The sequence below is a fragment of the Vulpes lagopus genome, chromosome 7, assembly GCF_018345385.1.
Source record: "Vulpes lagopus strain Blue_001 chromosome 7, ASM1834538v1, whole genome shotgun sequence".
Taxonomy (NCBI): Eukaryota; Metazoa; Chordata; class Mammalia; order Carnivora; family Canidae; genus Vulpes; species Vulpes lagopus.
In genome coordinates this window covers 55,853,672-55,869,778 of record NC_054830.1, presented here as the reverse complement: position 1 = coordinate 55,869,778, position 16,107 = coordinate 55,853,672, and the positions used below count along the sequence as shown (strand labels likewise).

Below are 16,107 nucleotides of genomic sequence, written 5' to 3'. Positions count from 1 at the left end.
ATAGGCTGCACATCTGAGGCAAACTCCTGAACTTCTGATCTCCGAAGACAGTGGCTGCTGATGTGCTCGTTGCTTCCAAAAGGCCAGAAATGAAGGTTTGCAGCCCCGAGCTGTGGTGATCTCTCGGCACCAGCTTTCTCCATCTGCCCAAGAGGCAGAAGAGCCCCCACCCCTCCTGGGTTGGCATGGCCTCCCCAGGTGACCCCCAAAAGTGCCTCCAACTTTGAGATGCTAGGCTGTATGCCTGATGCCCTACAACCTTGCCCAGCTCTGTGCCCCAGCCAGTATGGCTGTGGGCTTTGTGCAGAGCCGGGCAAGGTAACCAAGGCCGCCTCAACTCTCTCAGCTCCTGGACCATTCCGTTTGACCTTTGTCACCCCAGCCACACTGGTGACCACACCTGTGCCCCCTGACTAGTTGGAGGGTGACACAGGATGCTGTGGGTACCTGGTCCAGGCTCACTCTCTTCAGGGCTCTGAGTGCCCCTGGCTGGTGTAGGACCACCATGATCCAAGAAGGGGGTTGTGAGTCCAGCCTCTCTCCCAGCCTACTCTGCTAGCACTCGTGTCACCTTGTCCCCTGGGTTTCTCGTGGCCTGTCATGGTCTTTAGAGGATAGGGGCTTCCTCTGAGCAAAGCTCAGGCCACCTCAGCCCCTACCATCACACCCACATAGGACCATGCATGTGGCAGACGTGAATTCCACATACACGGAGCAGTGTGCGGCACCTCACTCCTCAGTACCAGTAGCACAGGTGTCTGACATTTAAGGCTTGCACAAACTTTATTTGAAAAAACAAAGAGGAAGAAGGCATCATTTCCAGGGCTGGGGAAGAAGGCAGGGTACATCTGCAGGGCCTTTTCCCATGCCCAGCTCTCTCCATGGCTCTCTCTCACTGCCTCTCTCTCACTGCCTCTCTAAGGGGCTGTTCCCTACTCCCTGCTAGAATAGAGGGCTGTTTGGCCCACTTCACAGACATGGAAACAGATTTATGGGGCCATCTCCCAAGTACCCTGCAGAGCCCACACCTCCCAACCCAGTGACCTTCCTATGGCTGGCTGTGGTACCAGGGCCAAACCTGGAAAATGGGCCATGATGACAGCTATTCTTTGATACACATGCTGCACTTCCCAGACAAGAACCCCTCGTGTTCATGCTGGCACAGAGACACCCATGGATACCAGCTCAGATCCATCGGCACTGTGCCCAACCCTGGGCCAGTCTTCCCCAGCCCCATACAACCCAGACTCCTGAGAGTGGAGGAACACCTGGTTGGAGATACTCCAAGCCAAAGCCTGTATACTCCTCCAGACTCAGGGGTGGCCTCCCCATATGTACAGTAACCCCACAAGGCCATGATGAAGGACCTGAGCCGTGTGGCCACAAAGTGATAAATCCTAACCAGGGCAGAGCCACAGACAGTGTTTTGGAAGAAGAAAAACAACCCAGTGGACAAGGGTCTGCACCAGCCTGTCAGCAACTATATGGGGTAGCATGGAACCAGAGAAAGGAAGCCACATCCCCATCATGCCTACAAGAGCACCCCAGGGCTGGTAGGGATGGCCAGTGATCCAGAGGCAGTTGTAGTGTAAAATACAGCGGGAGAAGGACCAGGACGAGGTGAGAAGAAGGTATGATGCCACTTGCAGGCACCTCTTCTGTGCCAGGCATTGTGCTGGGCATCAGGGCCCCACACCATGTTGTGTGGGCACGGGGGTGGAAGTGGTAGGAGCCAACCTAGGTTCTGGTGCCTGGTGCACACAGCAGACAGATGTCAAATGGATATTGTATGCATGCAGTGATGGTACAGCCAGCCTCAGAGGGCATGCTGGGTGTTGGCATGCCAGGTGGGTCAGCCCCATGCACAGCCCCTGTGAGCCTGAGAGCCACTAACCAAGCCTGGGATCTGCCTGTGAGGGCATGTCTGTGTGAAGTGGTGGGGACCCCTGTGCGAATCCCAGCTGTAGTCTTCACAGGTCAGGGAGGGGGTAAACCATCAGAGAGGGACCACTGAAGCTCAGCTTCCCTGTCAGCCGGAGAGGACAGCCAGCCCCGGGGCCTGCCCGCCCGCCTCTCCTTCCACTTTGGAAACAGGGCTGATACAGTAATCAGGATGCCACATATGGCCCCTGGAAGATGACTGCTCCCCAGGCCTTTGTTCGCCTTCATTATTCTGGATGAGGTTTTTTTTTTTTCCTAAGTCATAAAAATGACATTTTTAATATGTGGAATTTTTTTTAAAGAAAAGCAATATGAAGAAGACTTTTATTGTCAATAAGCTCTACCTTTTAAACCAGTTATCTTAGTTTCTGCTCTAGGTATTTTAATTGAAGATTAACTGCTGTTAAAGAGTGTACACATTTAGGGAGCGAGTGTTTGGAGTATTAAAATTCAGCTCCCTTGGTGGCAGTGGTGGGGACAGTCTCTGCGGGGGGCCACCAGGGACCGTGCTCCTCCCTCACTGCTGGCCCAGGGGCTATCCATGGAGGTGGGCACCTGCAGGGGGTGCAAATCCTGGCCTTTGCATGGAGGGGCAGGTTGGGGAAAGTCCGGGAGCAGCAGTCGGTCCCCTAGAGGCAGCTCCTGCTGTAGGCCCTACTCCTGTCATCCCTCATCCTGACTGAGGAGGACGCCAAAACTCAGAGCAGGGCAATAAGGCCACCATGTCACATGGCCTGGTATCCAGACCTGGGCCACGGGCTCAGAGCTCTGTGAACCATCCCCCACCCTCCCCTGCCTGCCCAGCCCTCACTGAGGCCTGTCTCCAGGAAAGCTCCTTGGCCTGGTCACTGTCCTCTGATGATTACCTGTCTCAGTAGCCATTTTTTTTTTTTTAAGTTTTACCTTTTTTTTTTTAGCATTTTTTTTTAATTTATTTATTCAGAGAGAGAGAGAGAGACTGAGAGGCAGAGACACAGGCAGAGGGAGAAGCAGGCTCCATGCAGGGAGCCCGACACGGGACTCGATCCCGGGTCTCCAGGATCAGACCCCGGGCTGCAGGCGGCGCTAAACCGCTGCGCCAGCGGGGGTGCCCTGTCTCAGTAGCCATTGTGTTCTGGGAGCTATACAGAACCCACAGAAGGAATGGATCCTGCCCTCCAGGAGTCTCTCAGTCCAGAGACGTGTGTACACGCATGTGTGCATGCATATACATGCGCACATCATTGGCAAAGTTAGGCTCACCGTTGGTACCAGCACAAAGGTGGCACTCTGCAGTACTGTCTGAAAGAAGGAAGGTGACTCTTCCTCCAACTACCTGGAAAAGAACTTGGGATCCAAGTAGTAATGAGGATGCATGATCACTTGTTTGCCACTAGCCGTGTGACCTTGGGTGAATTATTTTGGATCCCTGGGCCTCAGTTTCCCTGAATGATGGAGTGGATATGGTGCCTTCTTTGTACAGGGTAAGGCATGGAAAAGTACTTTTCTGATGCTTCCCTGGCCAGACACTGTGCCAGGCTCTGGGATCTAATCTCTATCCTCAGAGTCATAGGGAAGTGAGCTCATGTACATCCGTGACAGAGGTCACATGGCGGCAGGCCCAGTGCCTGAGAGTAGCCCCATGGGCACCAGGATGTGGTGCAGCAGAGGGGAGTCCAGCTCTGAACCCAGACTGCAGGTTTGAGCTCAGCCTACCACATCTTCACTGTGTGATGTTGGAGACGTACTGGCTCTCTCTGTGCCTGTTTCCTTGTGTGTAAATAGAATCAACACCCAGGGAGCAATTTAGGAATGGGGGGGCAGTGTGTATAGAGCAGTCTGAATAGGGCCTGGCATGTGACGAAGGTACAGTGAATGCTAGCTAGGATTACCATTGGTGTTCTTTTCGTGATTATTGAGAACTGGCTGGTACCTGTCTTTGGGGCAATTCAGGCTAGGCCTGCCTCACACAAGGATGGTCTTTCTCCTTCAGACCCCTTCTCTGCTATTGTGGCCACTCTCAACATCTGTCAAGGCATGGCCAAGTTCCGGCAGTCCCCCGATGGAACCCAGAACATAGAGACACATGAGGTGTTCATCCCTGGAAGTCTCTGGAGACAAGTTCCTCACCTAGCCCAGCCCTCATTGCCCCAGCCTGGGAGGTGCCAGGTGAGAGGTGGCTGCTGCCCAAGTTAGGGTGGTCCCCAGTCATGCCAGTGCCCTTGCCTTTTGCCATCTCCTCCCCACCCTCAGAGACAGTAGCCTCAGCCCTTTACGTGCCCCCTGCCCATGGTGTTGCCATCCTGCTGCTTTGTTCCCAGTGAGGAGCAGCAGGACCCTGGGGTGGCCAGGCCAAGTGCCAGACTCTCAGGCCCACAGTAAGGCAGACAGCTTTGTAAAGCCACAGGCTTGAATGCAAAGTGTTACTCCCCATTTACCAGCTGTGTGACCTTGGGTGGTCACCTCCCCTGCCTGGAAAGTAGCTTAGAGGATGTCTGGAAGCTCGAATGGGATGCTATATGAACCCACCTGGCTGTGTGTGTGTTGAGAATACTAGCTAAGCAGTGTCCTATGACAGTGGTGGCAGAGGTGGAGGCAGAGTGACCTAGCAAGTCCCCTACCCAGCTTGCTACTGGCCTATGTAGCCTGCCTCAGCCCTGCTCCCCCTGGAGCACAATAGGGATCCAGCCAACCCAGGCCCTAAGGTCCAGCCAGCCTTCCCCACCTAGACACTTCATCAAACCTCAGCCTAGAGGGACAGCCAGGAGTCTCTGGGAACACTACTGTCCAGGTTCCCGTCCTGGAAACTGCCATTCAGAGGCAGCTCCATCCCCAGGTTGCAGTCACCAGCACCGCCCCCTGCCCATGTCTGGCATACCCCTCATGGAGCACTTGGGCAATTCCCTCTGAACCATCAGGTCCCCCTCCCACATAGTTGTACTGCCTGTGCTGGTGGGGAGCGTGAGGCTAGGTACTGGGATTGGGGTCCAGGTCCCCTGGGTGCTGAGGAGCAGGCCTCTAGAGCTAGGTAGACAACGACATATTGGGAGAAGAGGGCCAGTGCATTCCTGCCTCCATCAGCCCAGCTAGCAGTTGGCCAGCCTCCTGTGGATTGACAGGGCCTAACTGGACTGCCCAACAGTGAGAAGGTGATTAGGAGTCAAATGGACAGGTGGGTAAGCTCTGACCTCCTGGGAGGTCACCCTTGGGAGAGAGCCAGCTGTCAGGGTCCAGCCCACCGGTAGATGAGGCAGTGCCTCTTCCTGGAGCTTCTGGCCAGTGTTTATAGGCTGCACCTTGTCCCCCGAGGACTCGGGGTCTGGACATGAGGCAGTGTGTAACCCCATGGTCTTCTTGGAGGCTGGAGGCCTGGAAGACATCATAAAAGGCCAAGCCAAAATATTAAGCCTTCTGCTGAGAAACCGAAGGAATGAGGTTTGCCAGGTAGACAAGTGTTGTGGGTCACCCCAAGATCCCCAAGATGAAGGAGCACCAGGACAGAGCCAGGGCAGGGTGATTGGGGAACCCTTCACAGGGGTGAGTGTTGGGACCCTGTGCAGAGTTGAGTGGTGAGGCCCTGTGAATGGGTGGGGGGCTGTGTAGGGGTAAGTGGTGGAGGTTGAGGACACAACAGGGTCTGCAGGAGGTAGTTGGGGAGGAGCTGGCTAGAGGAATTTGGACACCTGCCTGGAGAATGGCTGAAGGTTTTGAGCTGGGAGGGATGATGAGGTTTTTTGTTCTGGAAAAAATCTCTTTGGCAAGAGACCCAAGAACAGATCAGAAGAAGGAGCTGGCAGGAGAGCAGCCTGGCGGCTCATGCCAGAAGGCCAGCACCTGAGGCCCCAGTGCCAGCAACCTGCTCCCTCAGGGCCCAGGGGAGCACTGGTGAACGGGCCAGCCATCAGAGATGCCAGGTGGGCTCCCCACTGGGGGCTATGCATACTCAAGCAAGGGTTTGAGCCCTGCCTGAGCTTCTGGGTTGCACACTAGGAATGACCTGAGTGGGATGTAGAGCCCCTGGGTGCTGGGACTGCAAGCCTCAGTGCCCCCGCCCCTGGTGGGCAGGTATCATGGCAGCAGTGGGCCGCCCCTGTGAGCAATGGGATGGGGTTGGGTAGTTCAGAATATTGGGCCCCCAGCCCCACACCAGCTGCACCCGCAATGTCCTGTGTGACGGCAAAGTTTTCACCTGGGCTGCCTGCCCCTCTAATAATTGAGCCTCCAGTTCTTGAGACCAAGTCATTTCCTTTTTCAGAATGGTTTTGTTTTTGCCTTAAAACAAAATCCTTCCTTCCACAGAATGCACTAGTTTTCCCTCGCCACGCACCCCCAATCTCCAAAGGCTTGACTACATTATAATTTCAATTTACACGGTATGGGAAAGATTTGTGCAAAGGGTCCTTTTTTGTTTTTGAAGAATTCATCATTGCTGCTAAGAAGCTTAATATAAATTAAAGGAGGAATTAGGCAACATTAAGACATCAAAATGGGGGTGCGGGCGCCCGTTGCCTCGCCTCCACCCAATCAAAGGGGCCGCATGGAGCCCATCGAGTGTGCGCTCGAGAGCCTCAGAAAGAGCGCGATTCCAATAAAGGGCCTGTTGTGTCGCCCGCCTTCCCCTAATTCCCTTTGTTGCAGGGACAGCAGAGTACATGTCTGATAAAAACTTAATCACCTTATCTTTTTAAAGCAAATTGCATCTTTGTTTACATACGGGCTCCATAGCAGGACGAGAAAGAAGAGAAAACCAGGCAGCTTTCCCAGCCTTAGTCAACACGTTAAAGACCTGCACTCCCAAGGATAAATGCAGAGAACCAAGGCTGACAAAGACATGGTAGCAAGGTAGCATGGTAGCAAGCATGGTCACCGGCATGTCTCAAGGATGAGGTCAGGGGCCTCGACAAAGGGAGCCAGCTGACTGATGTCCCCATGGGCTGTCCCCCCAGGCCATTCTCGCCTCTCTCCACCCGTAGTGCTCCCACTGGCTCCTATTGCCAGCCGGGCTCTCTCTAACATGCAACTCCCTCAAAATGCCAGCTCGCTTTTGGGCCTTGTGCTAATACCAGATTGCCTGCCCTCTTTGAGCCTCTCCTCTCCCCTGGCGCTGTCAGAGCAAAGCTTGTACAGGGCCCACACAGCCCTGGGCCACTGGCCTGCAGAGGGATCTGGGTTCAAATCTCAGCTGTACCACCAACTACTGCGGGTCTGTGGGCAAGTCCTCGCACCTCAATATACCTGCAGGACGGGGTGCCAACAACAGCCCTGTGCAAACCAGCCCAGATGGGGCCCTACTGCCTTGTGTCAGGGCCACCTCTGCCGCAGATGAGTCTGCCTCCCATTTCTGCCCCCCAACCCCTCCTGGCCAGACTGACCTCCAGCCTTCCCCTCAGCGGCATGTCCTACACCGGCCGCCACATTAGCCACTATAGAGGCCTTGCCAGGCGCTGTGCCACCCATACATCCCGTGACCTACATACATGAGGCAGCTTCTTGAACAGGGCGGGCAGGCAGAGGCCACTTTCTTTGGGTAAAGTTTGACACTGCAGCCCACCCAGCATGGCAATTGAGGGACCTCGGCCTTGCCGACGAAGGTCCCTCCTGTGGGCAGCCCCTCAAGCTGCTCACAGGCCAAGCATCCAGTCTAGACTCAGGGACTGGCTGGATTCGAGGCCCTCCATGGCCATCCATCCCGGCTACCCCATATGTCAGCCCAGCTCAGCCACCAGGCATGTCCCTCAGGGCTCCCCAGCCCATCCGTCATCACCAGGATACTGCCCCCAAAAAGGGCCCCTGCCCCCTGCCCCAGCTCTCTTTCTGCCCTGTCATTTCGGCTCCTTCCAAAGCTGCTTGTTCCAGGAGGGGAAGCTGGAGTGACTGGAGTTGGCTACAGCCCCATGGGGCCAACGAAGGGGGCCAGTGACCCCAAGCTGCTCGCATGGGCTCAGTTCCCACTGGGGGGTGCAAGCCGCCCACCAGCGTGGAGGCCCCTCTTCAGTCTGGCCCCCAACATGAAAGCGACGCCAGCAATTGGAGGCAATTTGCCGGCCTTTGATGGCTATGTCAGGGCGGCACCCGCGGCCAGGGCTTGGGAAACAGTTGTGCTTCTCGCATTCTTCCCTGATTACCCCTGGCCCAAGCCAAGACCCAGCAGCCTCCAGCCCACTGTGCCTTTGTGTGGAGCTGGCACTCGGTGAGAAAGGCCAGCCCGGCCCTGGGAGAGTGTCCCCAAGGAAAGCCACGGCGAGCAGCGTCACCCTGGGGTCACGTCGGCCCACCCCCACCCCCACGTCCTGGGCCTGGCGTGTTGGGGAATGGAGCAGGGCAGCCGAGCCACAAGAATCCTGAGATTTGGGAAGGAGCAGAGATATCTGCTGAGGCCCAGTGGAATCATGGCCACCATGTGAACCTCACACGTGGAGCACATTTAACTATGTGCCCACCCTACAAGGTAGGGAGCCAGGCTCCAGGTCACGGGGGCCCAGGGCCGCCATCTGAGCCTGAGCTTCCCCATGGGCCACCAGCTCACAGATAGGTATTTCCTAGTCCTGGAGGCATGGGCTCTGCAGGAGCTCTTCTCTTACTCCTGCTGCCCTGTGCACCTGGGCCAGACTGCTCCTTCCCTTTGCCTTCATCCCGTGAACCCTCCCTAGGCCTGCCTGCCACGCCCCGTGCCCAATACTGCAGGGGCACACCCCTCTCTCCCTTACAGGCCATGAGGGAGACGAGTGCAGAAAGCAAACATCATGCCAAGTGGGGTTCAAGGAGGAATCCTGCTTGGCCTAAGCAGATGAGGGAAGCCTTCCCACGGAGACCGTGGCAGAGCAGGCCTGGCCAGACAGGAAAGGCAGGGAAGAGTGTTCCAGACTCCTGGCTTGGAGTGGAAGCAAACAGAGGCTGAGGGGCAGAGGGAGGTACACGACGGATAACCCAGGTCTCAGATGCCGAGTAAGAGGACAGACTTCATCCTGTTGGTGGCACCCAGTCCAGAGTTCCACATGTGCCTCCAAGCATCTCCCCCACAGCTGGGGGTAGGACCAGGGAGGAGGTCCCCCGGCAGTGCCCCAGAGGCCTTCCATGCCAGGACAGGGCAGCAAGGGCAGGGAGCAGGGGGGACCCTCTGGAGGTTGTAGAGAGCAGTGCCCTCAGTCTGTGCCTCCCAGTGACTGCGCCTCACAGAGCAGTGGCCTGTGAGAAAATCCTGGACTTCCAGTGGTCAGGGAGGAGCCATAAGCATGGCCTGAGGTTGTGCTCTGCCTGCCCTTCACCGGGCAGAGCCAGATCACTATAGAGATGACACCGCTGGCCTAGAGAGCCAGTGAGCTTCCTGGCCCACAGCAACTCTGAGAGCCCTAACCAGGACGTGGGGACAGACGTGGCCCAGGGGGACAGCTCCTCCCCACCTGCCTCTTCCTCCCCTGCCCAGCCCTCTGCAGTCCTCTTACCCTCCCCCTGCTTCCCCGTGTGCCCATGCATTCAGCAGCCAGAGTGCAATGGGTGGCACTGCGCTTCCTCTGGGCTCGGGCCTGGGTGCAGGAGGTCATGCCAGTGACCCCTGGTGCGCGGCCTGTGAGTGCCCAGGTTCACAGTAGAAATCTTGGGAAACAGAAAGAAGTAGGTGGAAGAAGAAAGCATTGCGTGTGACTTATTCCTAATCCCTGACAGCCTAGCGGATAGTCTTCTGAAAGTCTTTTCTTTCTGCATCCCAGAGTTAGAGCAGGACTCTTCCAACAATTTGTATTCCTGTGGGGTGTTTTTTCAATTAACTCGTAAGTTTGTCTTTATATAAACACTTATCAGGTGTCATTTCATCTCCCAGAATATTTTGCCACAGCAAATGCACACTAGTCCTATCCTGACTGCTCTCCTGGGGGTCTCAGTGCCCCTGTAACTTCATAGGCCAACTACCTTCTCCATGATGCACGCAGACCTTGGAACCGGGTAGCCTCAACAAGTCCCGCTCTGTCTCTCCAGACCTGTGTGACCTGGGACCAGTTACTGGCCTGGGCCTCAGTGTCTTCCACACTGTGCTGTGAAGGTTAAGTGCCTGCGTACATGGCAACATCTGTGTGGACAAACTTCAGGTGCCTGGTTAGGACTGAACCCCTGAAAGGGGCTGCTGGGTCCACACGGTGCCATTGAGGGAGCTTAGTAGCCAGTGCTTGTCCAGCAGGGTCCCATCCAGTGCTGATTCGTTCGGTGGTATTCTTTGAGCCCCTCTCTGAGCCGGGGATCGCTCTAGGTACTGGGCTTCCAGCAGTGCACGGAGACACAAAATCCCTGCTGTGGTAGAACCTGTATTTTAGGAGGGGCAGAGGACAGAAGAAAGAGGAACTTATAGCGCTATGTTGGGAGGTAATCATAGCTATTGGAAAAAAACAGAGCTGGGTAGGAGGGGTCAGGGCAGAAGGGGAGAAGGTAATCAGGAAGGCCTCACCAAGAGGTGACATTTGGACAGTGATTAGAAGGAGGTGGACCTGGGGGCCATTGGAACTTCTGGGGCAGATCTTCCAGCAGAGGAACCAGTGAATGCAATGCCAAGGCGCCGAGGTGGGAATGCACCTGATGTGTTGGGGTGAGGGGAGCGGTTCAGAGACACAATACAGGCCAGGTCGGGTAGGAGAAGAGCGATGCAGGAGTCAGAGTCCAGGGGCTCCAAACACACTCCCCACGTCGGGGGCCATCCCAGATGGGGCCACACATGGGTACCTGACCCATGTGGCCTACCAGGGGGTGCTTCAGAGACAGGCCCCGAAGAGAGGGTGGTAGCTCCACAAGCACAGGGTGATGTCCCTGAGGCCTACAGGAAGTGTCAGGAGTCCTGGTGGGTCCCAGGCAGATGGATAGTTGGCATTTGGCGGCCTCCCTCACCACTCTGAGTCCCCAGAGGTCTCTGGGACCCTCCCTGGTTTGGGTACTCAAAGAGCATGGTACACAGAATGCATTATATGGACATGGTAAGCTGCAGTCACCCTGCAGCACTACTAGCACGTGGCCACATGTCCATCGGCACTCAAGCATCGTGATACTCATTCCAAGACTTGGCACTCAGACTCCCTTTGCTTGCAGACCCTTGCCCAGGATCTCCCTGTCATCTGGCTCCCGTTTGGAGCTCTTCATCAGAAAAGCCTGCCCTGGGCACATGCGACCTGGCTGCCCTCCCCACCTGATGACACAGCAGTTTTGTTTCCTTGATCGTCTTGGTGGCTATCTGAATTATCTTGCTGGCTTGTTTCCTCCCTGCCCCTTCTCAGACTCGTAAAGTCCGTGCAGGCCAGACCCTGATCTGCATATTCACCACCATTGTCTACAGTCCAGGAGTGTTGTGTGAATGTTTTCCAGGGAACGATGCAGGGGTAGGTAGGGAGAAGCTTGGGGTGGGCAATAGCTCCGACCACCGGCATCCTGAACTGCCCTTCCTCTCCCTCCGACTGCTGTCTGGCTAAGAGAGAAAGGCCACTGTTAACAAAGCAGCTCCCAATGACATTTGCCACAAATCCACAGCTTCACCTATTGGGGAGGCTTTCTGGGCATTGTGTCCAGGCCACCCCCAAATGGAGCGGAGGGAAATGAGCCTGACCATCTCAGAAGACCAATTAAATGGCCGCATCTTCACCAGTGCCAGAGAGATTTTTCTGGCTCTGCCTGCTTTGGGCCCTGTGAGGTATGCACTGTGTGTAACGAGAGCCAGCCTGGGCGAGATGGATCGCCGATTGGGCCACGCCTGTCTCCCCAGCCCAGCATAGACGCCGGGGAGCCCTGCGCCTCTGCAGCCATCAGACCTCCTGGCACCAGAGGGAGACAGGCTGCCCATGCCATTTGTCAGGGTCTGGTGCCAGCCACCTTCTCTGTTTGCAGAAGGAAGTCCAGGGTGCCGATTGAGGGAGGCAGATACCTGCAGGCCTTGAGCTAGCTTGGGGCCCTGGCCCAGGGCCATTCCCACGCCCCCTCCCAGGAGGTGCGCAGACCAGCTGGGTGTGGAGCTTGCCACCAGACACCGTGCTGCCTGGGCAGAGGACGATTCCCCTCGGTAAAGGTCCTGCAGGCCCCTGGTATCCCAGAGCCCTGTCGCATCAGCTGCAGGTCCCAACCTTCCTGGGTTTTTGAGAGGCCAGCAGTCTCACCCCCACCTGTGGACAGGGAGACTGAGTCTCTCTTAACAGGAAGCAGAGCTATCCCTGGCAGATTCTACAGTGTCCCTTAAAGCAGCCAGCTGGTCACGCTTCTAAACATCCGGGATGCTCTCACAGCCTGTGTTCCCCCACAGAACTGTTTTCCAGAGCCAGCCAAAGGTGGGCCCCCGCCAAGTGATGGGCTGGGGGGCAGTAACCTGCATTTGCCATCAGGTACAAGTCCAGAGTTCAAAACCTCGTGCTTCCTGACTCACTGTGGGGCCTGGAGTGAGTCCATGCCCTCTTTGGGGCTCCATTTCCTCAACTGTAAGATGAAGGGGCTGCTTCAGCAAACACGCACAAGTGCTTGGTCTGAGAAGAGTAATCCACATGCCCCTGCCACCCAGAGCTCCCCACCTGGTTGAGGCATGTCAAGCAAAGCTTGACACCAGAGTGTCATGTCTGGCTTCTCTTCTCAAGGAGACAGCTGCTAGCACCCAGCCAATATTGGGGCAAAGGAGGAGGCCCCTGAGGTGCTGGTAGACCGGGGTGTAGCAGGGCATGCTGGGAGGGAAGCCCCCTGCCTGATGCCTGCCCCCCAACTTCCCACCAACTTTGGGCACCCAGCTTCTAGGTCCACTGTCCAGTGCAGTCCTTCTGTGCATTATAGAAGTAAGTAGGTGGGGATCCCTGGGTGGCGCAGCGGTTTAGCGCCTGCCTTTGGCCCAGGGCGCGATCCTGGAGACCCGGGATCGAATCCCACATCAGGCTCCCGGTGCATGGAGCCTGCTTCTCCCTCTGCCTGTGTCTCTGCCTCTCTCTCTCTCTCTCACTGTGTGCCTATCATAAATAAATAAAAATTAAAAAAAAAAAAAAAGAAGAAGTAAGTAGGTGGATGCAAACCTGCCAGGTCCCACTTTTGGCAAGATCATTGGATCTCCACACTTACTTGCCCCTCGTCAGGGAATGAATGCCATGTTTCCAGCTCTCCCAGTAGTTATTGCTGCCCACTGGGCCTCCTTGCCCCATGCAAGTTTCACTGCCCCCTCAGCTTACCCCCGCCACAGCCCTGCCAGCTTGCTCCCACCAGGTTCCCCCAGCAGGGTTGTGAGCAGCCTTTCAGGGTGCAGGGCTAGTCTGAGGCCTGGTCACAGCCTTGAGGGAGGCAGAGCCTCCACCACTATGTTTGAAGCAGCCAAGCACTCACCCTGGCCAGCAGCCTACAAAGAGGCTGCACCATGCTGCTACCAAGCAGTTTCCTCATAAAGACAAGCCCCAGAGAAAGCCTGATATTCAAGGTTTGCGGCCTGGTCCTCCAGGATGAGTGGGACTTCTTCCACTGGCAAGGTGGGGAAGGGTGTTCAGGCGGAGAGAACAGCATATGCAGAGGCTCATAGTGTGACAACAGGGAAGCCAGGAATGGTCACGTGCTCCTCCAGGCTGCAGGGACAGCACAAACGCAATGGAAGAGTTGGGGTTGGCCTTAGGGTGTCAACAGGAAACTGGCTTCCACTCAATCATTTGGCTGGAGAGGGTGAATATGAAGTCTGCATACTGTACATAGTGGAGGGAGTGACAGAAGGCTGTCATTTAAAGGTGCCAGTGAAAAAAATAATAAAATAAAAATAAAGGTGCCAGTGAGACATGGTGGAAAGCAGTGGGGGCTGCTCCCACCCTGCTTGGGGCTGGAGGGACAGCATGTGTGAAAGCCCAGGGAGAAGGATCCCCAACAGGAGTGACAGCCTTAGGGAGCAGGACTCAATATCCCAGCTGCTCTCTCTGCCCACCATCTGTCCACTGGGGCTCTCATTGGCTGAACCCAACCAGAAGCCAGAGGGCACAGGAGCCCACATGCCCTCTGCAGAGGTCAGCCTCCCCGGCATACAGAGGAGTAGAGAGTGGGTCTCCAGGGGCAATTGGGAAGCACCAGCCCCAGGGAGTCCCCAAGTCAAGCTTCACTGTGTATGTTTTGGCATGAGTGTTCTGGGAAACAGCGGGAGAGGGACAGGGCCACCAAGTGTGGGGCTGATCTCCATAGGAGCCTTAGTACAGAGTGAATGGTGGGCGGGGGCCCAGGAGACAGAGATGGGGAGCTGAGCTCCAAGCTGGACAGGCCTGTGACGCAATCTAGCACGGTGGGGTAGGGGCCGGGATGTAAAAGTGGACTATAGGCCTCGGGTGAGGGGGGCAGAAGCGGGTGAGCCCAGGGTGGCACCTGGTTCCTGGCTCAGCCTAGGAGGGTGTGAGGGTGTTGCTGAGCTGCGGGGAGGAGATTCGGAGATGAGTCAATGGGAGTGGGTGCCCGTGCAGGGCAGTGAGTGGACGAAGTAACAGGCTCTTCTGTGCCTTGCAGGTGGCCTTGGCCCCGAGTCCAAGAGGATCCTGACGCCCACCCTCAAGAAGCGGGGCCGAGCTGGCCGAGGGGAAGCAGCCAAGCAGGAGGAGGTGGCCGAGCGGCCCGAGCCTGCACAACATGTGGCCCTCAGCCTGTCTTTCAAGCGTTATGTCTTTGACACCCACAAGCGCATGGTCCAGTCTCCCTGAGTGTCCCAGTGACCTCCCCCAGGACCCCTTGCCCAGGCCCCAGACGTGCCTCGACCTCTTGCAGTATGTCCCTCCCCATAACCCTGCAGACGCAGGCTCCCAGGCCTGGCGAGGAGCCCGGGGCTACAGTGGGAGCGGCACCAGTGCCGGCACCCTCCCACGGGCTGGTGGCCAGTGTTTCCAGCCACTGAGCTGGCAGCCCTATGAGGACCCATCCACACAGTGCCCCAGGTGGCCTGGCACTTCCCAGCTGTAAATAAATGTCCCCTGGTGCCGGCCTGGTCTGCTGGACTCTATGACTTCACCGGGGAGCAGGCCAGCCTGTACCCAAGGGGCGTATCTGGAATCGGCAGGTTTCAGGGGAGGGACCAGAGCCCAGGGGCCTGAGTCCAGGGGGTTCTCTAGACAGCCGTGGCCAGCGAGAGCTCTGCCAGGAAGGGCACCCCTGGAGTGCTGGGGAGCCGCAAGTGCCCAGCCAGGGCATCAGGGCAGAGGCAAGTGGGAGGTAGGTCCTCCATCTGGGGTGGAGGCGTCCGGCCTTGGGTGTCGGGCCTACCCTCCCCAAGTGAGGGCAGAGACCAGGAGCACGCCCCCTCTAAAGCCCAGGAAGCCCTACCCTCGCCCCTCACCCCTGCCACACAGGCAGCTGTATCCCTCAGCCGGAGCTGTGTATACTCAGAAAAGGGTGAGGTGGCAAAACCAGCTGAATGATGGAGATTTGCACATCCTACAGATGTCCCAACACTCCTTTATTTGACCTCCAGACAGATGCAGAGGCTGCCTTTGCAAAAGTGGCATCAAAAATATTAACGGGGCAGTGGCCATCCAAGGACTTGGAGTGGTTAAGTCCTGGAGCTGAGGGCAGAGAGGAAGGAGGTGGCATGCAGAACGTGCTGTCCTAGGTGCCAGGCCTGGACACAGCCCCTCGTGCTTCAAGGGGGTGTGAGAGCGGCTGGCCCTCACAGGGACCCAGACGTGAGGCTGGGGCGGGGCTTGCAGTCCAGAGTGACAGCCGAGGGCTGGGTAGGCAGAAAGAGTCCAGGCCCAGTCCCCGCTTCCCCCTGGGGTGGGAATGAACTGGAAGGGGATGGGTACAGGGAAAGCTAGGTGCTTCCAGCAAACTGTCCCTTCGCCTCTTGGAGCCTCACTGCCACCGCCCGAGGGGACACCTCCAGTATCAGCAGGGGCACTTCTTGCCTGGCCCCCATGTGTCTGCAGACCAGGCTCCAGGGCCCCTCTGACACATCCCCACTGCTGTCCTACAGACCATCACACCAGGGAGGCAGAGAGCTAGGTCTCCCAGTGAGGGCTTCAGGGCAGGGGTCCCAGGCTGGCCACTTCCCATGGCTATGCAGCCCTTTGGAGTGGACACAGCTGGTAGGAGCTGGGATCGCCTCAGGTCTTGCATCTTAGATGAGGAAACTCCCTCCTCGGTGTGTAGAGAATTGAGGCCAGAGCTGCTGGGTACCCCCCAGCCAGGCCGGGTCCTCCCTGACCGAGAGGTGTGAGGCTGACCCCCTCCTCTGGAGGTTCC

General features: G+C 56.9%; 1 protein-coding gene across 3 annotated transcripts in view; it reads left to right on the top strand.

Moving 5' to 3' along the window:
* EEFSEC (eukaryotic elongation factor, selenocysteine-tRNA specific) overlaps window positions 1-14,850 on the top strand; it is a 248,653-nt gene extending 233,803 nt beyond the window's left edge. For 2 of the 3 annotated variants that reach the window (XM_041762586.1, XM_041762585.1), the window contains one exon: window positions 14,383-14,850. In XM_041762586.1, coding sequence (XP_041618520.1) covers window positions 14,383-14,573 — 191 coding nt within the window. In that variant the 3' untranslated portion in view covers window positions 14,574-14,850. The remainder of the gene's footprint in view (window positions 1-14,382) is intronic. The other variant, XM_041762587.1, reaches the window with a different exon arrangement.
* The last annotated feature ends 1,257 nt before the right edge of the window (window positions 14,851-16,107 follow it).